General features: G+C 36.2%; 1 protein-coding gene across 1 annotated transcript in view; it reads right to left on the bottom strand.

Annotated features, from left to right (window-relative positions):
- Positions 1 to 12306, bottom strand: part of ZNF438 (zinc finger protein 438) — an 18342-nt gene extending 6036 nt beyond the window's left edge. The window contains exons 1-2 of the mRNA XM_010021360.1: positions 12279 to 12306; positions 2521 to 2625 (exon numbers count right to left, since the gene is read on the bottom strand). Of these exons, the coding sequence (XP_010019662.1) occupies positions 2521 to 2625; positions 12279 to 12306 (133 nt within the window). The remainder of the gene's footprint in view (positions 1 to 2520; positions 2626 to 12278) is intronic.
- Positions 12307 to 27800: the final 15494 nt, after the last annotated feature.

The following is a 27800-nucleotide window of genomic DNA, read 5'->3' as shown; positions in this document are numbered from 1 at the left end:
AGCCCTCTTTATTCTCCAAAAGCTAGGAGCATGTACTATTTCTCACTAAGAACTTAATTTTTGACAATCTACAACCACCAAATACATAGAAACCTGTATGTTTTCAACAACTAAAATTGCTAGTAATGCTCAGATTATTTTTTGTTTCCTGTAGGGTATCCTCTTGCTGCTGCTTTTGATTTGCATAAACTTTTTAGGAAAACCAGCACTTCAGCACAGTGCTACCTTCAGCAGACTGTGCTACTTTACACTCCAAGTTATAAGGCGCCTGCTCTCCACTAACGGCAGCAAATGATTTGAGTTCAGGAAAAGATGGAAGTTTTGCTGTGGACATGCCATCTCTACAAAAGTGCAGAAATGACAGCTAAAGCATCACAAAAGAAAGGTTAATTTGAGGTTAGAAGGAAATATTTGTAGAAATTACACTTGACACTACCTTTAAAAGTAAGCATATGCTTTTCAAATACGCTGACTTGCCTAATGCAAAATCAGGCAGTAAAATCACTGTTCTTTAAAGAAAGAATCTCCACATATTTTCTCAGCATTCCACAACAAAGTACCATTCTAGAAGCCAAGACCCTCATAAATATCAACCACAAAATGCTCTTTGAAACAAGGTCCATTTAGACCAATATTCTTGTTATGCACTTAACACAATACTAAGTATTGATATAACTGTTTGAGAAAGGATTTTTACACAAGCACTCTTTTTCCAACAAGCATAATTTTACCATAAATACATCTTCCAGGCAAGCTATGCTTGGAATCAGGCTTCAGTACAGCTTTTTTTTTCTTTCCCCACCCCAACTTTATATTAGAGTTTAGTGCAGAAATATTCATTGCAGTGCCTCTGGTAAGCATCGGATACGCAACTCTACTTCCCTCTCATCCAACGCAGCTGCTGTAGTTCAGCAGCTTAGCCAGTGTCTAAATATAGAGACAGGCCAGATGCAGACTAGCTGTCTGATGATCCTCCACACTCAGTTAAAAATTTGCTTATGGATTGGGAACGCTAATTGGAAGAACTGGTGGACGACTATTTAGCATCTTGGATGAGGAAAAAGCAGCCAGTCAGTTCACAGATTGGAGGTCCTGCTGACCCCATCCAGAACGTGCAAGTATCATCAGTAACCCAAACCATTTTTTCCATTTATACTTGGCAAGAAGTTCCAACAATTTCCTTTGCACACAGAGATCGCTACAGTAATTCCTGTCTTCACCACCCTGGCATGGAATGACTTGACTATGCTTTGGCTTTCTGGCTACCAGAAGGCCACTTGGAAACTTAACATGCACTTTCAGGGACATTCCACTTCTATTCCACACTCCCTGCCAAATTATTTCTGTCTCTGATTCAAAGGACTCACTTGGACTTGTCAGTTATGACCTGAGGAAAAGCCTTCAATGCCTATGCAAACCCATGTAGTCTGGCATCTAAGAAAGGGACTTTTCAGTTAAGGGCGGTTCTGCAATGGCATTTTTGAGGATGGCCTTTGGTTTTAGACAACATTCTTTCTACATATCAGTCTACAGGTCCTTCACTGGAAGGCAAAAACTTTTATAATTTCTCAAAAATTTTCATTAAGAATAAAGGAAATTAACAAAACCTTAGATGTAATATCTAAATTACATGAAACCCATTTTTAACTTCCGTGTTCTCTCAGTCTTTCAAATAGGCATAGAATTGGGGCAACAGGTAACACTTTAAAATAATTAAGCACAATGTTAAATGAAATGCAATTCAATTCATATACTTTAAAAGTCTCTGTTAAAAGACTGATGGTTACCATGCTAGCACTTGCAATACCAAATCTCTGAGAAACTTGCAGGATGTCACCTCACCCCTTCTAAGTAACCTTAAAATTGTATAGGACTGAAGAGTGATACACAAATAAAAAACAAAACAAGCCAACAACAATGCATCAAAGTCTTTGATATAGCCATGCTGCAAAGAGTCCTCTGGAGGAAAGAAAGTCTTCCACAGGGCTCCTCTTCATTCATGGTTTCCCTTCCTTCCTAAGTCATTCAAGTCTGGTCTACTCCAACCTCTTCTGCCTTCTCTTTGTACCTCCTTCAGTTTGTTCTCTATGTAAAGCACGTAACATTGCTGAACTCAGACACTGTAGAAAACTTGAGAAGAAATTTAATTTTCCCCACTAATCTGGTCTATTTTGAACATTAAAATAAACCACAATATACCAGAAACTACTGTGTAATAGTGTTAATTTTTTTAATAATCCTTTTAGGACCACTTCCCTTGCATAGGTATTTAACTTGTTATGACTGGACAAGTTACAGAAAATAACACACACACACAAAAGGATTATCTTGTTTTGAAGGGAAATGCAGAACACATGAAAAAGAATAATGAAGTATTTTATTAAATGCATGTTTATGTTGTCTTTTGCTGAATTTGAAAGAAAGAATATCTATTCTATGGGAAAGAACTTTCTATTAGATTTATTTCTATCAATGCTAGTTAATCACTCGTTTTGCCAAATCTCCATACACACTAAATACCTGTGGATACTGTCTTTCCACCACAAGTTTCTTGTTTTTGCTGACCCAGCACACTTTGCTGGACACTATGTTTCACTGCAAGATTACCATGCAAAAAAACACCACCTGCAAAAGTGCTTCAGTCAGTTATAAATAGATCCCAGGACAAAAAAAAAAAAAACAAAAACCCAAACCACCCCCAAACCCAATGAAAAACAGAAAAAGACAATATAAAATGACAACATAAAACATTAACTTGCAGTTAATGCATTAAGAAAGCTACTGCTACTTGCTCTTTACCATTTTTCTTGCCTCAAAAAATGTTCTAAAATCTAACCTATTACGTGACAAATGCAAGGTGATAGCTTAATAATTGAGTAAAGCTGGTTAATGTGGTAAACAGATGGGATGCTTTAGCTTCAGTGTCATGGAAGACAGTCAACAGCACCAAAATAAAAAGCTCAGAAAAATGAAGATTCAGTAGCTTTAGTGAGGTTTTTAACCGGGGGCTAAATTATATACTATTTTACACTTCTTGTAATCCCACATAAATCACTGGAACTACAGATATTCTAGACAATAGAGTATCTTCCTCCTCTGCTCAAAACTAGGTTTGCCACATACCTATGCAAAGTAAGGTTGGTAGTAAAGCCTACAAATCAGGAGTGCCCAACTCTACACATTACGACAATTTCCAGATGTTTCTATTTGTGCCTAATAATAACTATTTGGGTGGAATGTTCTGCTCTGTGTATTTGCCCCAGATAATTTTCTAAAATCGATTTCAACAGAAAATGCCAGCCATCCCCAGGGATGTCTGCATTCAAAAAAATAAAAAAAAGAATCTAGTATGTGTGCCTTAGACAAAGACCTTGATATTTGACACAGCAATGACTCTTTTGTCTGTGAAAAGCTGCCCAAATTTAGCAAAGTTGTAAGCTCTTGGCATGTGTTCAATAGATACTTTAAGCAGCTAATTCTTCCAATGCTTGCATTCTATTGAATGTGCTCCTGCTTCAGGCTGGACTACTGCTTTAGGTTCAAACACCCACATTGGAACAATGAAATGGCCTATCCTAACTGCTAGGCTAACAGTGTGGAAGAGAAATTACGATATATACAGGACAAACAGGAAAGGACAAGGGAACTAGAAATGAGTTAGTTTAGGCCACACAGTCAGGGAATTAAACATAGATTTAAGATGGGTAACAAATATTATTATTACATGTAAAAGAAGAAATATCATCTAACCTACATGCATAACCTTGTATCTTGCATTTCTTACTTTTTAATACTTGTTTTTGAAGAGTAATATAATTACGTTTGCATGAGTCTTTTCGTGTAATTTAAAATAGATTAGAAAAATAAACAATATAAGTATTCTAATGCAAGACTGGAAAATCATAGCACATCATTCACACAAACACAGTGTACAAATACACTTTGAAAATACGTTCTGGTATACCACAGGAGGACGAGATCAAAATAGTTAATTAAAATTGTAAAAGGGAATATTAAACTTCTTTAAAGCTAAATATAATTAGTTCTGATTTGAGCAATGTGATTTGCTAGGTGTGCAATAAGCATTTTATCATTTAGAAAGTCTTCTTTGCTTTGAAGTCCACGCAAGCTTATTTTATGTGATTAAGATTATAGTGCATTTCAAGAAATTCTGTGAGCAGTGGGAGGCTTCCTGAATTCCTTGAATATTCTCCAAAAGACTTTTCTTAGCAGAAGAGAGCATTAAAACAACAAAGTTATACAATTAAAATGGTGGGGTTTTATATTAACTGGACTCCATTAAAGCAGATGTTCAAACTTCAAATTTCTGGCAACATTTTTCAGTGTGGGAATACGCTAAAACTATTTTTGGTATAAACAGTCATTTTGGAGAAGTAACTCATACAGTAATCCAAGATCATGGGCACACAGTTTGTATTTAGGGAAGTTCTTGAGTTTCCGGTCTAATTCAGTCTTTTTTTCTCCCCCGAAACATCTTTATTGCACTATGAACTATACACTGACATATGCCAAAGTTTAGAGAGATCTAAACTTAGTTTTCAGAAAATTAGTACCTAACATAACTTACAGAAAAAAAAAAAAAAAAAAAAGATAAAAACCCAAACAATCTGTACTGTTAAGTAATTCCACTTCCTCAATTTTCAGAATTGCTTTCCTCTGTTGTTTGAAAGTATACATAGGAGCTGCTTCATTATCATGCTGCCATCAATCTGGACTTCTGTAAGGCCTTTGACATGGTCCCGCATAACATCCTTCTCTCTAAACTGGATACAGATTTGACAGATGGGCTGTTCAGTGGATAAGGAATTGACTGACTTACTGCATCCAGAGAGTAGTGGTCAATGGCTCAATATCCAGATGGAAGTCAATGAAAAGTAGTGTCCCTCAGGGGTCCATACTGGTACCAGTACTGTTGAGTAGATTTATCAATGACACGGACAGTGGGATCGAGTGTACTCTTAGCAAATTTGCAGATGACACCAAGCTGAGTGGTGCAGCTGACACACCGGAGGGACAGGATACCATCCAGAGAGACCTGAACAAGCTTGAGAAGTGGGCCTGTATGAACCTCAACAAGGCCAAGTGCAAGGTCCTACACATGGCTGGGGCAGCCCCTGGTATCAAACAGGCTAGGGGGCTGAAGGGATTGAGAGCAGCCCCGCAGAGAAGGACTTGGGGGTACTGGTGGATGAAAATCTTGACATGAGCCAGCAGTGTGCACCTAACAGTCCAGAGAGCCAACTGTATTCTGGACTGCATCAAAAGAAGGGAGAGAGGTGATTCTGCCCCTCTACTTTGCTCTGGTGAGACCTCATCTGGAGCACTGCACCCAGCTCTGGAGTCCTCAGTACAAGAAAGACATGGACCTGTTGGAGCGAGTCCAGAGGAGGGCCACGAAGATAACCAGAGGGCTGGAGCACCTCTCCTACGAAGACAAGCTGAGTGAGTTGGGCTTGTTCAGCCTGAAGAGAAAGCTCCAGGGAGACCCTAATCTTTTCAATACTTAAGGGCCTTTCAATACTTAAGGGGGCCTATAAGAAAAACATGGACAGACTTTTTAGCAGGGCCTGTAGCAACAGATCAAGGTATAATGGTTTTAAACTGAGAGTAGATTTGGACTAGATTTAAGGAAGAAATTTTTTACAATGAGGGTTGTGAAACACTGCAACAGGCTGCCCAGATAGGTGGAAGACGCCCTATCCCTGGAAACATTCAAGGCCAGGCTGGAAGTGGTTCTGAGCAATCTGATCTAGTTGAAGATCTTCCTGCTCATTGCAGAAGGGTTGGATCAGATGACCTTTGAAGGTCCCTTCCAACACAAACCATTCTATGGTTCTAATTAACATTTGTTTCTGCAATTAAGGCTTCCTTCTGCCAATACAATCTCTCCAGCATCTTGGCTCCAGTATCTCTGTTCTCAGAGAAAAGTGTAACATAAAACACATACCTATGCAAAAGCTGATCAAAAGTTAACAAATCAAGAAATCAATGCATTTAGATACTCTATTATCAGCATTAGACAACAAAAATAATCTAAGACACCATTTTGGATTTCTCATAGATTTAGATTTCACATATCTCTGTACTGTCCCAACACAAGTAATTTTTAAAATATGTATAAAATCCTGTTTCTATAGGTAATAAGTGACCAACAGCTTTGAGGTAACCCTTCCGAGTTGTTATATTAAACGTATTAGCTACATGTGGGTAAATCAATATTCAAAAGCAGTATCTTCTGTAAAATATGTGCAACCCAGGCTTAACACAACTTCCTATAAAAAAAAGCCATTTTTGTGCTACTGTATAAAGGAATAGTCTTGGAAGTCTTTCCTAAAAGTCAGCACATGTATCTATATAAGAGATAAGAAGAACATATATACAGAAGAGATTTTTAAACACTCTTCTGCAATGAATTTAAAATCCATTTATTAGCAGATCCACATGTTCTCTTAACATTTTCATGCAGCTTGTGTGAACTTTAAAAGCTTTTAATTTTTTGAAGGCACTCCCTGTCAAGTTATAAGCTATTCATTTATATTAAGGTTAATATAAATAATAGGTTTTAAGCAGATCAAAATATTTTCGTATCAAGAAATGAAAACTGACATAAAGAAAGCTACACATAAAGCATCTATAATTTTTTATAACTTTTCCCACCTTTACAGTTGAAGAAATCACACAAAGATTTTTCTCACTATGGCAATAAGAGAACTCAGGCATAAGGTTTATGCAGATAAATCTTTGGGCTCAAGATGGTGCCTGGACTCTGCAACTACACAAATCACTACTGAAGGTGAAAACACTGGTTCCTGTTTAAGCATGGAACTTCTGTCTGAGAGAAACTGTTAGATACATCACCAAGGCCTGTGTTCCAGCTTCTATATGCCTCTACTAGTTTCAGCAATCAACCATGTCAAATTTCATAGAGGCGTTATCTAGAAACCACGCTGCTACAACAGGACTCAGAACTGAGTAGAATGGAAATTATTCTGGTATCACTGAAAATCCAGTGGTTTATCTTTGTTGGTATTGCCCAGTCATTCTGTTCCATAGAGAGTACCATCCCTGGAGATTTGTGAAGTGAGGCTTCAGTGACACAGCCACTTAGGGGAACCAATTGTTTAGAAAATAGCTGATGGGAGGTGATGGAAGCACAGGTCATAAACTCGTAATTCATAAACCTTCAATGGCACTACAAATATAAATTAGGTACTTTAGAAGATGGGGATAAACAAAAGATTCAAAAGAAAAGGTTGCAATTGGAATTTTAAATTTTTTTTCTGGGAGAACTGCCAGTTGAAATTTCGTCTGGCGAGCTTCAAGAAAGATATGGACCTAAACAGTAATTCATTCACTGAAAAGTCAGTATCAATGTAAAATCCTTTTTAAAAGGTCTATCAAGATCACATCAACCTGGACAAAATCGTGATATGCCTAATAGAAGTGGGAATTAATATACTTATTTTTTCCTAAGTGTAGGAAACAGTAATTACCAAGTCTGTTACAAAAAAGAATTCTTCAGAAACTATGCAGCACAAAAAGGTCAAGTAGAACCATTTTATGAACACATCATGAAATATTTTCTGACCAGACTCTTGCTCCCCCTTCAAATAAGCTGAGAATAGAATCTATTTTCATCTTACTCAGACTTCAACCCTCCTTCCTTCCCTCTGTGGGACAGAAAACATTCACGTCTGATTGCAGTAAGGGAATTACGCCTCTTACAGAATTACTTTTTCGAATACTGATGTGCAAACACAGCACAACAGAAGATCAAACTCACTATTCCTTTTATGAAGTATCACATTTTGCGAAAATCAGAGCACTTCTTTAGAAGAGAGCCTGTACGCAAGAGCAAACAGTTAATTCACCCCTTTGGCTCAGTAGAGCAAATACATCTCATTTAAGGCATTAAAAGCATCTGTATGGTAACTTCTGTGGTACAAACCTCAGAAAGCGCTCCCTCATTAAAGATGAACAGAGGATCAGAAGATTATCAGTCTTGGCCTGGCCTATTCTGAGTCTTCCAGTATGAACTATACTCAGGGTTTATCAATCCCCAAAGAAAGGGCCAGAACACAGAACAGATTGTTAAGTTAAATGACAGTTGGAAAGTATTTGCTGAGGGATTTTGTAAATAGCTCATTTCCTTTAAAACTGACCTAAGTGAACTAACTTCTGAATGGGGAATCTCTATCTGGGCATTTTGTTTGCTCTAGCTGTCCTCCCTTTTCGTTCTTCATGACCCAAATTTCTTCAGAAAACGACTCTACAGTTCTGGCTGAGATATGCCAACATTGCCACCTGTAATCAATTCCACTAAGGATTAAAACAAAAATAAAGATTAGAGGATCTCCTCAGTACTTCAACTAGATATGTGTATTTTTTCCAAAGACAGACACAGCTCTGTACAGCATAGGAAAACTAAAACATCTCCAGGAAGGCTATGGTCCTTGATAGGAAGACATTAGTTTTCAGAACATACAAAACTATTACCTGCTGCTGCACCTCAAAATAGCTAGATCTTTCTGGCAGCAGGATGTAGCAGAAAACAATTTAAATTACAGTATCTGAATGTTTTTCCACCTGCTATGCATAATTACAATTATTTGCAATCCTTATTGGCATTGCTAAGCACGCCCATACTAGCCACTGTCTTGTTTAAAGGCAGCACTGGTTCTCAAAAGAAGGTACTGGATGTGCTGTAAAGGAATTGTTTGAATACATTGCTTCTAAGTGATAATGTATCAGCAAACACTTGTAAGGGGTGCCAGCATGTGAGGGAATGAAAACAGGAATGCAGTCAACAGGAATGTAGGCCAAAGATGATATCCTTAACTTGCCATGTGCTGAACTATCAGTACACTTCTAATTAAATTCACGTGTATCTATCTGGCTGTGCTAGCAGACAAAGGAGCCCCTTGGTGCAGAGTCCAGCAGGGGGAGTCGGGCGGCTGTCACCGCTGCCTCTGGCCACCGCCGGAGCCAGGCAAGCTTTGCTGCGGCCAGGAAGGCCGCACAGGGCACTTTCTGTTCCTTAAGTGACAGCTCAGATTAGATCTGCCACTCACGTCAATTACCCTTCAGTAATTTTCAAACAACAGAAAAGCTAAACTATTTGCCTAATAATTTTGGAACGCTAAATACAGCTTCTATTCAAAAATCACCAAAGTCATGGAATCTACAGCACCACACACAGCCTTTGAAGTTACGCTATTATTCCAAAATACTCTAATCTTGTCGACTTTTCAGTCAATCCAATGTCTTGTAAGAACTTGAGAACACGTTGAAGTGAAGCAGTTGAGCCTTCCTGTTAAAAGCAATCACTTCTATTAAACTATTTAGTATCTCCTGTAACTGCAGTACAATTTTTGTGCGAGAGAGTTAAAAATAAAAAAAAAAAAAAACCTTCACAGATTTTGTGTTAATCTAGCTAATGTCAAAAAACCCACGATCTTGTCACTAAAAACATCAGTATTTATAACAGATGTTCTTCTTTTGGTAGACATCTTGAAAATGAAGCACTGTTACCAACGTATTTTCCCATCCCAAGCAATACCCTGAAATCTTTGTCAAACTTTCTCGCTTTCATCATTGCTCAGCTCATCACACAAACCATCTGCATAAATAAAGATGTAAGCATCTGCTGTATGGCAAATGGTCTCAAGGGCAGATGTTTTTATCCTTGCATTCATGTCACTGGCTTGGATACATTATTTGAACAGATGTACACAATCTGAAAGTGTTGTGTCCCACAGTGAAATGTCTCCAACTGCTTTCTATCAAAGTACATAAATGCTATTTGCACCTGCATTTATGTTAATGATATAAAGGCAGCAGGGGTTCCAGCAAAGTGAGAGCTGATGCTAAGAAACACATTTACATGGCTAATGAAGTTTGAGATCTCCCAGCACCAAATGACCCTACTAACATGGATATAAAATGTACTAAACTATACAATGACTTTTTAAAAACTACATGATTTTGTAAAAAATTAAAATAAGTAGTCAAGCATGTGTTAAGTGTGTTAAGAGTGACTTAACAGAAACGTTTTATAAATCTGGCAATGTCAAAGGTGTTTCAGTTCTCTAAGGCACACTGATATTTTACGTCATCGTGGAGCACTGTAAAAACAACCCAGCACTTGCTCAATAACAAATATTAACATGAATGTGAATGACAGGATATAATGCTTCAATTATAATTTCATAATTCCTAGGAAAAAATTAAAATTTTAGAAGTTAAATATTTATCATTATTCAGTAAAGTACATCTGTTTGAACATGGAGCTACATTGTTCAATTGCTTATTATGTAAATTATAATCACCTTGCTTATAAAACATTTTAAATTGAGAAAAATACAGATGCCCTGAAGCAGTACATATGATATTACAGAACTCCCACTATTACATGACAAACAGTAGAAGTGATGGGTTTATGCTGTCACTCAAAGAACCTGCACTAACCTTTATCTCCATACGTAACTGAAACATAACAAGCATTTTTGAAGTATAGAAAGACAGACAAAAATGGTATACTGAATGTAACTGATGGATAGGGTCTACTTCCAATACCATTTATTTACAAATATTTTACTTGTAAGAAATGTACCAATGTTATAGTTGTACATAAATCTTTATAAATTGCCAACAGCCTCAACATTTTCAAAGTGCCATATCATGTTTAAGAAACAAAAGTGATGCTTGATGGAAGGACAAATAAGAGTGATAGTAAAAGAATACCAAAAAAAATATATACTGAGACTAGTCTATTTGTAGAATATCATGACTTCACACTGCTACAGCTCCTGGCCAGGATCTGGTTATGATTTCTGACATGAACCCTTACTTCCAAAGCTTACGATATGGCTCCCGTAATTCACTCTGAGGGCAAGATGATAACAGGATACTGACTAGAATGGATTTTTGTTTAGGGAAAAAAAAAGTAAGTAAAAAAAAAATCTCAAAAGCAAATGATTTCAGTTTCAAGTCTGGAAACAGCTTCACAGTCTATATTCTCTTGTTATTCGGAAATGACTTCAACATAAAGATAACTCATTCCATTCAACTACAGCAGTGGTTAAATTCCTGTTATTTAAAGGAAGAATTAAATTAAGGCTTTTAAGTACTAAAATTAAGTATTTCAGTCATAAGTATATGGATGAAGAGCACACTGCAGGGTAGATAACTTTACACAACAGTAAGTACTGTCTCTCTTGAAAGAATAGTCCCATTAGACGCAGAACTCGTCAACCAAGATCAATTTGCGTGACATCCTTCTGGAATAGCTTCCTTAGAATTATTACAGTACCATAAAAATACTCAGTCTTCACAAAACAGGTAAAGTATAAACTTAAATGACAGTAAAAGCTCAAGGCTTCAAGTTAAGTAATATATAGTACTTTTCTTAATTAATATAAGTACTAACAATGGAAATTTAACTGACAACCTGCAATGGTTCTGAAAGGTCCATTAGTGCTTGTGTCATATCCATCAAACATTCACTCACATTTAAGAAGTATCATTAAAAATGACATTCAAGTTCAAAATGATACTTAAACATTAGCATTGTGACACAGATCAAACGGGAATGGAAATTAAAGTTATGGCTACACATTTAGAGGCTTGGGAATACACAGTTGCAGCACAGATATCCTTATTAATAACAGAGGGGAAAATCCAAGACACTAACCCTACTGAAAAAATAAATCACCAGAAGATGATGTTTGAAGAGACAAAACATAGAAGAAATATAGTTAAGCACAAATAATGTTACTAAGGATAGGAATGCTGGAGAAATGGCACTTAGAATCTAAAAATCTAAGTTTATATTTAGAATACATTTATTTTCTTGTTTGTGCTAGTCCTGTAGCACAACTTGCAAATAGATCTGACCCCAAATTATATGGGGGTCAAATATGACAATGATTTTCAAATATATGAGGATGAAAAAAACTGTAATAAACCCTGAACACTCAATTCTGCTGAATCAAGCAAGAAGCAGATGAATATATTTCAAGTTTCAGCTATGGGTGTTAAGAGTAATTAGCAATGTCCTACAGAAGAAAACAATTATAGCTATTGCAATAATTTAAAGTGATAATTCTGCAGTATAATGTCTTTTTTTAAAACACACATTAGGGTAGAATAGTAGACATGAGTTATACAGTGACTTATTAATGATGATGACATTTCTTTCACATTTTGAACCACAAGTATCTAATTTCTCAAAAAAATAGAGGATGTATATACTATACCTGCAGAAGAAGTTAAAGGATTCTGCATTATGCCCTTTAATAGTTACGACAACGTTCCTGCAAAGAAGAAATACAGATACTTAGAAGCTCTGATAACTTTCCAAAACAAACAAAAAGAAGAGGAAAATACCAATAGTTTTCAAAAACTGTATTTCAGAAAGGATCCCAGTATGCCTATACCTCATGCGAAAACACCATTAGAGTTTTAAACCAAGTGTTTCTCTGGATCACACATACCCTTACATGCATTCTCTATATTTCAGCAGTGGATACAACTAACTTAGGCTTCTTATAACTGAAAACCCCTTTTAAAGACAGAAAAGGGGACACATCATGAATTCCAGTGTGACAATACATTCTGAAAAATCACAGCCAATGCAGGTTTAAGCAATCGTTTTTCTTAAAACATCTGACTGCATGAATCCCATATAACAGACTGACAAGCAGCATCTTCCATGGATGCTACAATTAAGATGTTAGCTTGCATTTGCGAAGCAAACATTACACTGCCACGTCTCCTGAATTTAACCACAAAATTTGATACATAATGTTTGACATTATGGCATTACATCAAGTAACCACCCAGTAACTTAAGAGTTGGCTATTTCTTCCCAGTGCAGTCAGTGTTGCTCAAGCTTTCATCAACTGTGATTCAAAAGTGAAAAATACACAGTATAATACAAAGACAGTATAAAATCGTGTTGTTATTCACTTAAGGATTTTCTTTATCATAAAATGGTCTAGCTTTTGGAATGGCTGCATAATAGTCTGGATCAACTGACCACCACTAACATGTTAGAAGTCAGACAGAGTATAGAACTCTTGTTCTCCTGATGCACCTGGAGGCTTTGGGAAGGTAACCAGCAAGTAAATTGATCAACACAGACTGAAATTCAACTGCTTGGGGATTTACCTGGATCTAGGCTTTTGTACCAGTGCATATCTATAACATTTCCCATGAGCAGAGGAGTTGTGTAGATGTGGAGTTTGCTTACTTTCCTGGCTAATTTAACAGCCAGCAGAATCTTAAATAAAGAACATCCCAGACGTGCACTCTTCTGAAGAGCTCCCTTCTGATCACATGAAGTACCAACAAATTGGTTTTAGATTTATACAAAAATAGTTAGGACAAATTCTGATGCAATTACCAAACACAAAAGTAAGTCTTGAATATGTTTCTTTACTGTCATGCAATTGACTCTCAAAAAGCAGTGGTGAGGTTCTAGGAAGGAGATGGTTCTGTGGGCAGCAGTAAAGTATAAAAGAGGCAAAACCAATTCCATTTCCAGGAAATTCAATACCAAAGCATAAAAGAAAATTGATTGTGTCTGCTGTGAGGAGACCTCACACACAGCAAACAGGTAGAGGTTCTTTGGTACGTGTATCTCCTGTGCTGAGCCATACGTAATAAGAAGCTCTTGTACCTAAACAGCACCTCCTGGCAAAGGTTAGCCAATGCATAAGAGCAGATCCCAGGCTGCCTCAAAGAGCCTCTGTCCGTGGTACTTAGCAGTCACCTCCTTATCTGTCAGACCCAGAACACAAACACATGCCAGCTCATCTAGAGGTAGTTTCACATCGTGGTAACATAAAGACAACTCCCTCTTAAACTGCAAGAATGAGCAGACTACACTGATGTAAGTTTAGACTGGCGAAAGACTTCTAGGCACCAGGGTGGCCTTTCAACTTGTGACTCACAGCGTAAGACATACTTCCTTAAGGCCATATTGCTCAACGAGATCTTTCCACAGAATCAAAGTTAGAAGTTTTTATTCCACTTCAGGATTTCCAACACTTGAGAACATACTGAAGTAGTTACAGCAACACGTATTCTTGTGAAAAACAATGTAAGAAATTATGCCGAAATTAAGGTCCTCAAAATTATTATTCTGAAGTCACATTTTTATAGGTTTTCATGGTCCTTCCTAGTTGTAGGGAGCACAAAATCATCTAAGCCCACTTAAGGTTACTAATTCCTCTTAGAATTATAGCAAGCAGACCAGACTTCGGGATACAGATCAACAATTCTTAGAACATCGTAACGAAGTACAAGCTCCACATCTTCTTCCAAGCATTCACAAACACTAACACAGAAAATTTTACCATACAAATCCAAACATTTTGTAGGGGCATCTTTGATTTGAATTCAACCCTAACTTCAGTTAAGATAATGGTCTTGATCTAGAAAATCCAGTGCTTCTTTGAGAGACTAGTAGATTGATTGGCTACTGCCAATTAAAAAAAGTGTAATTTTTCAAACTGATTTCATTTTCTAGCCATTCATGAGTATTTGTTGTTGTTGTTACACCAAAGAACCTTCCATAGCCTTTTTTTTTTTTTTTCTTCAGATATTTAATCAAGTAACCTTTTTTGGAAAAACAGAACAAATCAAGACTTTGAAGTCAGGGCAAGATTCTCCTTAATCATCCCTTCAAATTTTTCTATTCATCATTATATGTACAACTGTATTAATGTTTTCTCTGAATACACAGGTTACAAAGCAGACCACGTAACTATGAGTGACTGTTCTGTCTGCATTTTACATTATTTTCAAATTCAACAGGGATACTGTCTTTATGATCACTGCCTAGTTCTAGTCTTGGAACCAGTCCTACCAGAACTTTAGTGCAAGTATAATGATTCATATTCCTTTCTCACTGACTGTTTCTGACACCTTTCAGCTACGCTGTAACATGTTTAAAAGATACTTAATACCTACATATGTTTGATGCCTATCCTAACCAAGAACTGCAGTTCTGCAGTTCAGAAGTTCTGAAATTTTGAATCAATGCACAGTACAGAAGTTGAGGGATATAACATCTATACAGCTGCCTATACCTGCCACCCTAATAATTCAGGAGGTTCCTGTTTTTATTGAATACTGAGGAGGCAAAGATTCTTACAGTCTTTCTTCATCATATTTGAGTCCAATACTAGTTCTTCCCAAATACAGAAGCTGACATTGATTATTTCTATCTGGCATCATCATCAATTTTTCTCTGGGAGACTATCCCAATGATGAAATTTTTAAAACTCTATATAATTTTTGAACCTGTTTTTCTCAGTTTGTAACTTTACCATAGGACAAAAATTAAAATAATTCAAGTTGCAGTACTCCAGAACTCAAAATAGTTCTCTCTAAATCTGCTGCTGACTGCTCAGAAATGAAATCTATTATAAAAATTTCAAGTGAAGTGGAGTTAGACAGAATTAAAAAAGTAAAAATTATCTTAATGCCACAAAATAAGGTCTATCATGCCTATACTACTCTGTATGTTACCAGAGAATGAAAAGATAAATGAATTTTCAACCAGAAGAAGCAAAAATATCAATAAATGGGAAAAAACTCTACACTGTAAATTGGCCTTTAACAATCAAAGGAAGCAGAGCATACACATGTAATAATTTAAAAGCAATTTTCACAGAAAGATACCCACAGGTCTTTTACATGAAATTGGTGTCCTGAGAGACAGACTGAGTATCAGGTGAACCCAATTAACCTAATTTGATGCTTATGCATACCAAGACATTTATTTTAGATGTTACACAAAATCCTTTAGGATACTACACAGAAAACGATAAATAGGCTGCAAAGGTTATGACATTAATTTTACTGTCATTCTCATGCTTTAAACAGACATCAAAACTAAAAATCTCATCCTCTGGGAAGGGAACTATCTGAAAGTAATTACAGTACTTATTATCATAACAGTATTAAACTAAACCATTATGACCCTAACTGAATTTATTTTTGGTACCTTTTGTTAAAAGAACAAAGCTTCTCAATGACGACTACACCTTCTAATGTAGTGAACATTAGTTCTGGTACTGGAAGAAAGCATTAAATCAAATCTTGTAATTTCATATTAAGCTTAATTATGAATTTTAATTTAAAACTAGGCTTGCAAAGAAGTGTTAGTCAAATATTATTACATAATTTCATTTCAGAAGGAAAACATTCACATTAAAAGAAAAATTAAATACTTAGTACGTTTCATAAAAGACGTTCTAACAGAGGCCCACAAAATGTGCATTTTTATTTCAAAGCAATTTTATTCACTTCCTTTTTCACATCTGTTCTTTCACATACTATGCCATCTTGTAAATGACAATGCTATACAAACATTATTTCCCCAAAATTTAGAAACTTCTCAATGGAAACCAAGTTCCCCAGAAAGCATGAATGAATCATATCAGCATAACTTCAGGAAAGTTAGCAAAATCTGTCAGTATTTAAAGGCTGAGTTAGACTTGAAATGAAAGATTAAAACATTGGAGCTACACAAAAATCCTGAGGAAAGTAAAACTGACAGACATAAAGATTGAGTAGTGTAACACATAAAAGCATTTGTTCAAGCAAGTACATTTGCCAACAGCCTGCAGTGCTTGGTTACTTCATAAAATCAAGCACAAGGCATTAAGGCAATTTCTTTTAAACTCTTTAAACTCTCCAAAACTCTTAACACCAAGCAATAGCTGATACGCATTTCTGAAAACCTGCAAAACCATTCTGCATATCACTATGCAAATCTTCAGTCACAGAAGTCTGATTTACTCTCATACAAAATTTTCTATGCTAGATCATATTTTAACACTAGGATTCCATCCCACATCAGTAGATCCTCATAGATCTATATCCGAAGAGATCTGCACGTAGCCACAAACAACAGCTTTCTCACAAGAGAAATTACATACTGCTTCTGCTTCCATACCTAGGTAATTAATCAGGGAGAAATGTGTGTCAGTGGCAGAATTCTTCTGGCTGTGCCCATTAGGTGACTTCAACAGACAGCCAAAAAGAAACAGAAGCCTCGCTGCAACTGGTCATTTTTCCCAGTACAAACCTAGCAGAACTTAAAACCCAGGCTATTTTTAAATTTTCGGTCATCCTATGAGATGGACCAGTCTGAGCACATTTCCTGAACTCAAAGCCTTACATTGCACTGAATGTCACAGTGCTAATCCTGGACAAAAATTCTTCCCTTCATACTTTCGTTAGGTGAAGATAGAATGGTTGGCTGGCATGCCTACACCATGCCCATCTGTCAGAGTGGAACTGTGCCTACATGACAGGTTCTATGCTGCTTTCAGTAACATGTTGCTGATAATAAAAGCTTATTCATGAAACAACTTACGGCAACCTCAACGTTTGGCTTAAAATAAAAAGCAAATGAAAAGTAATCCCTTTTCTCAAGGAGACAAATCCTTTGAAATCAACTTCTGAGGTTCTTCAATTGTATGAATAAATATCAGCATATACACTGCAAGAAATGAAGATGTTCCATACATTTTCTACTATTGCAGACAGCCAAGCATACGGTCTCAGTAATTCTTATTTTAGAACTGTAACTATTTCCAAGAGAGCAAACTGAAGGACCTGCAAAAGAATTTATAAAAGCTAAGTTTCTCAAAAGGACACCTGGCAGAAGAGAAAGCTAAAGAAAGAGCAACACTGATACTTCATTTTACGAAATCTATGTATATTAAATAAACTGTAGTTGAACAGATTTTACGACTGCAAATAACTCCAACTATTTTGCATTTGAGAAAAAAACTCCATTCTGAAAAACTAAAAAAGAAAAGCAAGTAACAGTGCAGTTGCTATTATGCCTAATATTAGACAATTCACAGAATGCCAAAAAATAATTCTTTTTCCCCCACCTTTCCTATTTAAAATGACAGTTTGCTACTTCATATTTTCTTAGTAGTACTGCTTTGAATGACATAGAGTCCTATATAAGTTCCATATCTGTATAGATATCTTTGCTATTATTCTGTATTAAAAGGTCAAAGCTTCTGATTTTAAAGCAGTCTTGGATCTTACTGTCATGAAAGTAACTGTGAAATGATGAATGAGCACAGATTGCTACATTTCATTCTTCATTCTCAGGGCCACTGGAAACGATAGTTCTGGGAAACGCAAACTGATTTTATTTTTATAAGATATTACATGAAATCTCTGCTGTCAATAGTTCTTACATTTTAAATTCAAATTAATTCCTTTAAAAAAAAATCAAACCAACAAAAACAAGACAAAAGCCGAACCAAGGCACAGGAATGTATGTAAGTATGCTTACTTAACAATGGCTACTCTAGAATTTACTTTAAAATTCAAACTCCACAATTCCTTCTACTGCTGTTCTACACTCCCTGCCATGTTACCATGATCCTAAACTAAACATTAATTTACTGCTTGTGTACATACTGCTAAGAAGTTTTGCCAGGGTTCTCAACAATGCAGTTTCATTAAGACAGAATATCTCTATAGCTTACAATTCCGTCAGCAATACGTAATGTTATTCATAGTAGAATTGCAGTACACCATTATGGTTTTCAATTTGCAATACCTGATTAAACTGTGAGACTTTCTGACTTTGCTTTTGTTCATAATTAATGGCTGCTTCAGTCTAATTAGGACAGAATACATAATTTATCCTTCACTACGTATCTGCTGCAGTACATTAGCTTTCTTTACAGATAAACGGTATCAAAAAAACTAATCAGCAATTTCATCACACTTACAATCAAACTTCATGGCATTAGACAAACATCTGCAATTGCGTACATGGCTACTGACATAAACGTTCAGGTTGGCAGGGGCTACTCTAGGACATCCCATCCAGCTTCCCTGCTTAAAGCAGGATTAACACTGAGCTTAAGGCTGTGTTCAGATGGGTCTGGAAAAACTCCAACAAGTGCCTTTCAGAAATCAAATTATATTTGCCACTTGACAATAACAGATAGCCTGAAAATCACAATAACATTGGGTCAATGCACACAGGACAGACTGTTCCACCAACTCCTATTGCAGTGCTCTTACCGCACTTCAGAATTAGCTAAAAAGGTACTCAAAAACCCCTTTCCATATTTCATGCTATGCTGAAGGATTAAAGATAATTTCACTGAGTAAGAGAACAAAGACGTTTTATAAAAATTGCCACATACACTTTTTACTTGCTCTTTCACTACAGATAAACATGTTATTTCAAAGAGTACAATAAGTTAACATACAACAGAGGTTCCAACCAAAATAATTAAAGATGACTAAAAGAAAGACCAAAATAAACCATTATTTGCTTTTCCACGTTATTTGCTTTTTTCCATTTTCCTCAACTTTGACATTTGATGAATAAATTATTACTGGTAGCATAATGACAATTTTCCACTGAAAATGAAGTGTTCAGATTCTGTCAATTATCAATTTAGGCTTCAGAAACATCCAGTCAGGACTGCAACGTGAAAGGAGAACAAGTGTTCTGTTTTCTTAATTTGGTAGTCTTAACATATTTTAGAGATATTTTATACCTCAGAACTTACTCTCACATGGTCAAAATGTATTTAAGCGTCCCAGGTACCAGAGCCCTAAAAATTCCTTTAATAATTTAAGGATTAAAACTATCGTATGATACATTCACCTGCACACTCTGACTGACTTAAGTTTGAAACGTGGCACTGAAGTCTTCACAATGTTGTAGCTAGTCCTTAAATTATGGGTGAACAAGAAACAGTCAATCCCTAAACACCTATTCTATTTTGACTATTTAGGGTTATTTGCATGCTAACCAGAATCCCGCACATAAAACTTTCTGTGTCATTCAGGAAGGATTTTGTACAGGGTTTTTGTTATTTTAATAAAGTTCAGGCTTACTGTTATTGTACTACATAGCAGAAAGTTAACCAACAGCTGACAAAAAGCAAAAAGACACTCCAAACTTTGCACAGTGAATTGCCTTTGGAATTCTGACTCAAATAATGGAATTTCTTCTGATTTTACAGCTGCAAACTTAAGCATAGTACTAAATTCTGCCATTTTACTAAGTAAGTTAAGTAAGCATCATAGTTTCTGTAAGAATTTCCATTACAGAGTTTCTTAAAAAGTCAGCTAGAGAGCTTTCAGTCAAAGCTACATTCTGACATTTATAATGTCTGTGCAGCAACATTTCCTATGCAAAATATTACACTGCATTTTAAAAAGTAAGTTCAATTGTCTTATTTACAGACTGAGGTAAAACAAGTATTCAAGAACTGAAAATAAATAAACAGAAGGAGCTCACTGTTACATGGTATAGAGGACAAAGCGAGAAGGCAAACCTATGACTCTGCCTGATCAAGCAGTAAATGAGCTAGGCCAACATGGTATGTATTTCCAAGATGTTAAAATTAAAATCACAGATCAACTAATGACTTTTAAGAGAAAGTGCCCCCTAAAGGGCTCACCTGTAACACACACATTTCTGAAAAATTAAAGAAACAAAGAAGAGGAAAAGGGTATTAGTGCCAAAAGAAGAGAATAACACACAATGCCTAAAACCAATCAAAACATACTAGATTCTAAGGCCTCATTTCTCTCAGTGAAAAAAGATCTTGGTACAAATTATACACTGAAATATTTAGTTTGTTATGCTGAAGGAAAAGGCCTATTTTCTACAGCTGAATTCAAAAATAATCTGTAAATTCTACAGAAGAAGTATTCACTTGAGCATGTGTAACTGTTGTGAGGCACAGCTGGTGCTTGCAGATTGCCCTGTGCTGAAAAATACACCAGATAAATAGTCAGCTGTACAAAGAACTGTTCAATTCTGGTGCTACAATGATTCTCCCCCCAAATTTTGCCTCTAACGTTGCTAACCTTGACTGTGTTTCAGGGCTAAGGGCCTTTTTTTCTCAACAGCTGCATGCCCAGTACACTTTAAGAACACATAGACTTTTAAAACAAGAGATGTGAACATAACAGTTGGATTTTCTTAATCATGGTAAGCATTATAAACATTGCCCAACTATGAATTAAATCCTATGTTTCCCAAACACAATCTTACTCACCAGAAAGGAATATGTTCTTAACAGGACACACTTAAAAGCCCTGTAAAAATCTAATGAGTGGCATAAGCAACTTAAATCCTGTACGGCTTCCACCTTTACTGCCTTAGCATACAATGAGCTGTTCTACATTTGAAGAATCATCAAATTACTTTAGAAATTAGAACATAATCTCACTGAAACACCTTCATAAAACTCAGGAGTTCCGAGTTTAGTGCAAAACCGGAAAAGTCTCATTTTATTTAAGTTCTGTCACAGCAAGTACCTAAGTGTCAAAGAATATTGCATTCATTTTATACTTGTAGATAAAAAGAATTCCCAACACACAACTAATGAAGCCAAAATTATCTTACAAAATTAAGGGCAATTCAACTTTGACAACCAAAGAAACGGATACAGCCGTAGAACCCTTGCGAACGCTGCACCAAGAGAAGCAATTGGCCAGCTGTGTGCTGAGGAGCATCCTCCCTTCCTGCTGCTGCTGTGCCCAAACTGTTTCATACAGACCCCAGCAGAGAAATTCAGCTGTTTGCCCGCAATCTTTGCTCAGTCACACCCCTCTCACTTTCTGGGAAAGGACTGTCACCACTTCAATGGACTCTTCTGCATGGAATCCCCCAATTCTGTGGTTGGGAGATCCCGGTAGTCTGTCTTAACTGATAAAGCAACTGCTGGGCCAAAGTGACTGATATATTGTTTATTTTAAGAACCAGAATATATTCTCTAGTCAATCTTGTATAAACACATTTCTTAATACCAATTGTAAAATTCAGATGGACAAAAATATTCCACAAGCTTATCTAGATTGGTGACACTGCTTGACTGATTAGCATCCAGAAGCAACATAAAATAGTGGCTGTTCAAACTGGCACACCATTCACCAAGGAGCACACCGGACATTTGCAAGACAAAAACGTATATCCACATACTATGATTTACTTAAATGATACCTTTTTTACAGGATTTATTACTGTCTATCAGCACAATGTTACTGATAAATATACCTTCTTATTACAAAAACCTTCACACTGACAAACATACAAAAAAGAATAAATCAAAGTCCAACCTGTCCTAGCTCACTGCCCTCGCTCACTTATCTTGTGTTGTTTTCATTGTGCAAATAGTCCTTGCCAATATAACTTTCATTTTTGTATCCACCAGCCTGTTTGTTGTTTGAAAAACGTTAAAAGCGCAGAGCTTCAAAGCCTATCGGCCATACTTAATGAAGTGTCCTCAAAACATGTTCATGAAGAAAAAATGTGAAATAAACATATCAAAATTATTCCTGGCCACTGTCCAGCAACCAGCTGTGGTGTGCAGACTATGCTAACCCTGGGAACATTCTTCTTTCTCTACGGGCCTCCAGCTTTGCCTTCTGTTGCTAAGGATATTTGTATTTCTAATTCATTCAGTTAAATCTCAAACTAAGCAAGACCAAACTGAATTAGTACTTCAAGAGAAAAACAATTAAGCATGACCAAGCTTTTAAAGCAACTAGGGTTTTGTGGTTTGACATACATTACCTTTTCATTTATTTCCCATAAAAACCATGCTGTGGGACACCTGTACTGTCAAGTCTTCAAATTCTGATACTGAAGTTCTGCTCACTTAGTGCAATTAAATAACCAAACATCTATTTTTTTGAATAGTGGCACTAATTCCTACATTATGGCCAAATTCAAACTTCGGTTGTCATAATCACAGTCCACAGCAAGGATACTGAGCAAAGCCTCACTGAAGCTATTTTCAGCCGTGTTAGGGACAAGGAGACTGGGAACAGCCAGCACATTTATCAAAGGTAAATCATACCCAACTAACCTAACCACATTCTGTGATGAGATGGCTAGTGCTGTGTATAAAATGAAGGTAGTGGGTGCTGTTCATTTTGAATTTATGGAGGTCTCTGACATGGTCTCCCATAGTACCCTTGCAAGCAAATTGGTAATATATGTATTGGATGGTAAGGTGCATGGAAAACTGGCTGGACTATCAGGCTAAAGGGTGATGGTGATCAGTGGTATAAAGCTCAACTGGCAATCAGTTATACCAGTGGTATGCTTCTGGGTTCAATCCTGAAACCAACACTGTTTAATATCTTTATTAATGACCTGGATAATGCAATAGAGTGCACTGCTAGCATGTGTGCAGTTGATATGAAACTGGGACCTGGAAGGCAAGGCCTCTATTCAAAAGGACCTACACAGGCTGGAAGGAAGAGCTACGGAATCTGTGAAACTCAATGAGGGTGAAGGCAAGTGCAAGCACCTTCCCATGGAGTAACCCCATGCAGCAGTACAAGGTTGTGCCTGACTTGCCCAGTCAGATCAATTTGAATTATACAATTCTTCTTTAAATTTTCACTGACAGCATACAACTACGCCTTTTCAAGGTGCTCATATACTTTCTAAATTTGAGCACATTAGTTTCACTTCCCCTTCGGCCTTCTAGAATTTCTCCACTGTTCCATGATTTGTTAAAATTCAAAATTAGTAATTCATATAGCTTCTAAGCTTTTCTTTTAGTATCTGTTGGTGTCAGTGCAGCAGATTTAAAAACATTTAATAGTTGGTGGTACAGTGATAATATGTTCTTTCCATCACTAATGATGGAGGAGGTGAGATGTAAAAGCATAATCCAGCCTCTTTCTGAATACAGAACATAATATTTATTGAATATTTATGCCTCTTTCTGCACAGCAGAAATTCATCATCCTTGCCCGTTATAGGACTTCTGTTACTAAGCTTTTATATCCTTCAACAACCTCTATATTTAAAGAACTCTATTGTACTCGACTGCCCACAAGTTTTTATTAATATCTTTACCTCCTTAACTGTCTTGAAGCTGTGTAGTGCTTGTCATCATCAGCTCCCCATTCTTTAAACTGCATTGCTAACTTCACTCCCCTTCTTACCTTGTTTTAATGAAATAAATTGTGTTTCCTAAGATAAGAATTGCTCTGGGTGCATCTAAACGAGCAGGTTAATTGTAAAGTTAGGCAGATTCTTATGCTCAAGTATTCCTTGGTTTTAAAGTTTGCTTCTCTTTTAAAAATTGAAGCAGGAGATATGTGTATGCAAACTTCTTCTTGGCTCTTATCATGCAAAGTCAGGTCACAGTTCCTAACACATCTGCACTATTTATTCTACGTATATCAGCACAAACTCCCTGTACATGCAACAAGCTGAACTCTCCTAATTTTGCTTTATTCAATACACAACAAGTTTTAAGGAACTACTCACGTTTCTAGGGTATGAATTACATTTGTAAAAAGCCTCCAATATATTTTGTCAGTTAAAACACTGGCATAGTACCACTTTACTTGACTTTTGAATTGTGAGAACTATTAAAGTAGGCAACAAAATGTTTAATATACAAGACCACAGAATAATCTGTATGGTTTTGTTGTGATATTTTAGTTTTCACAGAGGTTCTCCGGTAGACACTCATAAAAATATTTTAACATACAAGTTATTTCAGTCCAGTATCATTTTCATTACAAAGGTGTGATCTTTTTTAATTAGTCATTTTGCTTTATCTCTAAAAACTAGCACTAAATAGCAGAAGTATACAATCTGACAAAGAACATGATATCCCAGAAGATTTAGGTAAGAGTTTTAATACAAAAAGAACAATAGCGAATGCATTTCTGTACAAATAAAAATCAATGCTTCCCTTGCAGCAAAGAAGAAAATCCTGCATATTATCTCTATCACATTAATTTTCTCTCTGTAAAGTCCATCTGCCTCTAACTAATAATGAAATAATTTAAGATTATCTTAATATTTTTACACGTGCACTGGGTGCATGCCAACAACATACATCTTCTGCATCAAACATTCATTCATCCAGCCCAACTACTTATTTTAGAGCACAGGAGGGAAGAGAAAAAACAATGGTGATAAGATATTTTCCACTTTTCTTTCACAGATATTTCTGATCTGTGTGAATCCACTTACTGCATGCAGGCCTCATGATCCATGGCATGTAAATGTCACTGATCATGCTACAAGTTTGAACTGAATTAACCTTAAAAAAGTAACATGCAATGGCAATGACAAAGAGTTCTACTCAAACCCACAGTCCTTTGATTAATCTAATAAAATAGGTATTTCCATTGGTGACAGTTACCTTTAAAGATACATGGGTAACTCATTTTTTCAGTATTTCAGGCTACATGCAAACATAACCTGTAAGTATTTGCAAAACTGTCCACTGCAATAGCTGTGACACCTACTGTATTTAAAGATGATGAAAATCCACAGACTGGAAACCAAATTCGTTTTATACAGATGGGAGAACGAGCTCTAAGATTCTGAAAAGCATAGTTTTTGATAGGATTTTTAAAAGAAGCCTCCTATATATATATATATATGTACATTTAGCAGATCACATAGAAAGCATAAAACTACTTTAGGCATCAGACCAGATGGCAAGAATAGGACTTTTTCTACACAGGATAAACACAATTATATTCAAAAATGTAGTGCATTCCTGTTTCCTAACCCCTTGCAAACAGTAAAATATCTTTTAAAGTTCTCTATATTCATGATTATCCATCTAAAACCATACAATTAAAAAGCCTTAAAAATACAGACAGAGCTTAAAAAAAAATCACAGGGGGTGGGAGTGGGGTACTTCACCTCAAATGTTAAAAACATCACAATGCTTCATCTTCTCTTAGCGCAAAAAAAAAATGCCAGCATGCCTATTACCATCCTTCGTCCACTTTTCTTCACCTCCTAAACAGTAGTCTCTGAATGGGGTAAACTGGGCAGTAAAAGTCAACATCAGCAAAGCCTATCAGGTATCTTTTTATTCCCTTATTTATCTATGGGGCACAGAAGATGTTTAGACTAGTCAATAAGAGCAAGCTATTTCCATCACTGAACTTGAATTCTGTAAATGGTCAGAAATAGCAGACACCTGGGATCCTGCTTGTTATATTACTGCAAACATCAATAAATTGCAGAGATAAAGAGTGTTTCTCCCTTCAAAAATCATTTTATTTAGTACAAATCCAGTGAATGCATATAAGCTGGATGCATGCTTTGTGAACTCTGAAAAGTGATACTTTCAAAAATACATGAATCAACCAGAAACAAAAAATGGAACTGTTAAATATTAGGTGTAAGTGGGAAAATTCTCACCCTAGTACCCCAAACTTTGTTTCCCATTCCAGAACAAAACAATGCCACCTGAAATTCATTAACAAATATAAACACATGTCCTGGTTTCAACTATTTCAGATAAACAACAAATTGGTTTTTTTCTCAATGGGTATGATTCAGAAGCCAAGAGTTTGTGCAGACTACCAGGTCCAAGACAACAGACCACCAACTAACTTATTACAGAGGTAGAGATACTCATCTAGGCTGAAATTACTATCTTCAGTGCCAAGACTTTAATGCACAGTTGCTTTTGTCAGCTGAGTATTATTTAATTTTAAGTTACAAAAATCATGCCCATTTCATTTTTTAAACGAAAGATGGCAGTTTTACCCAGGATACCTGCTTTTTCTCCTTAAAAGCAGTGCTCAATCCAAGCAATTCTGAGTGGGCAGTGTAACAGAAGAGAGATTTTCCTCTCCAGTAGCAACTATACAGTCTGACAAACTGTTCTATTCCTCTTTTCTTCCTCATACACACTTTCTGACAAACTAAGAAAATTGTTTCCATTAATATTTCAAGAACATTTTCAAACTTTTATGTCAAACATTCTCATTTTCAGGCAACAACAGGCAGGAGAGTATTTAATTCTTCAAACATTTGGGTTGTAAAAACCTTACTTCCTACCAAGAACAGGAAACTGTAGCTGCATTGCCTAACTTTTCAACATTCTATTCTACTATATGTTGCAAGCATTTTATAATAAGGCTTAAATGTTTTCAGAGGGAAAACATGGTAATGATTTAACACAGTCTTCCAAAATGATATGGGAAGCTAAAGAAAGAACTGGTCAGGAATGTGAAAGACTCAGCTGTAGATGATGAATCTTAAAATGCTGAGAAAAGCAATCAAGACTAATATCACAATTGCAGTCCTGGACTTGAGGAAACATTTCTGCTTGTTCAAAAAGCCTAGTTGGTGTGACCCATTCGAAAGGCCTACCCTGGAACATAGGAGAGCCCTGGAGAACTGGTTGATATTCAAGGTCAGACTCTTCAAAGTACAAGAATCTATTCTGAAGTCAATGTCGTGGAACTCTCATATTAGCAGCCCATCAAATCCAGTATCTAGAGTAAAGATCCTGAAACACAGCTGCACAATTAACATGCGTCGAGATTCTCCCATGAGTCAACACACAGCATCTTTTGAATCAGGACAAATCTAAGAAAACTCAGAGAGACAATCATTCGTTTTTGCACACCAGTGATAAATAACATAATTCCACCAAAGTGCTAATCAACATTTTAGCAGTACTTAATACTTTCTTATACGTAGTTCAAGTCACTCAAGAAAGCCAGGGACATAAAAATTGCCCTTAAAAATCTAGTCAAAGAGGTGCTCTAAATCCAGTCAAGAGGTGCTCTGTGACTAAACTTCAGTTTGTGAATGCTGAAAGTGAGAAACCACTGCATTTAAAAACAAAGTGTCTGTAGTTCTAAAAAATGTGCTATTATACCTGATGTGTGTTAAATTTGTTTACATGTTACTTTTTATAGCCAGTTTCAAACTGAGGCACTTAAATCTTTCCTTAGATAAGTGA

Source organism: Nestor notabilis, unplaced genomic scaffold, assembly GCF_000696875.1.
Source record: "Nestor notabilis isolate BGI_N333 unplaced genomic scaffold, ASM69687v1 scaffold9969, whole genome shotgun sequence".
In the NCBI taxonomy this organism is placed as follows: Eukaryota; Metazoa; Chordata; class Aves; order Psittaciformes; family Psittacidae; genus Nestor; species Nestor notabilis.
This window is presented reverse-complemented; position numbering and strand designations above follow the sequence as displayed.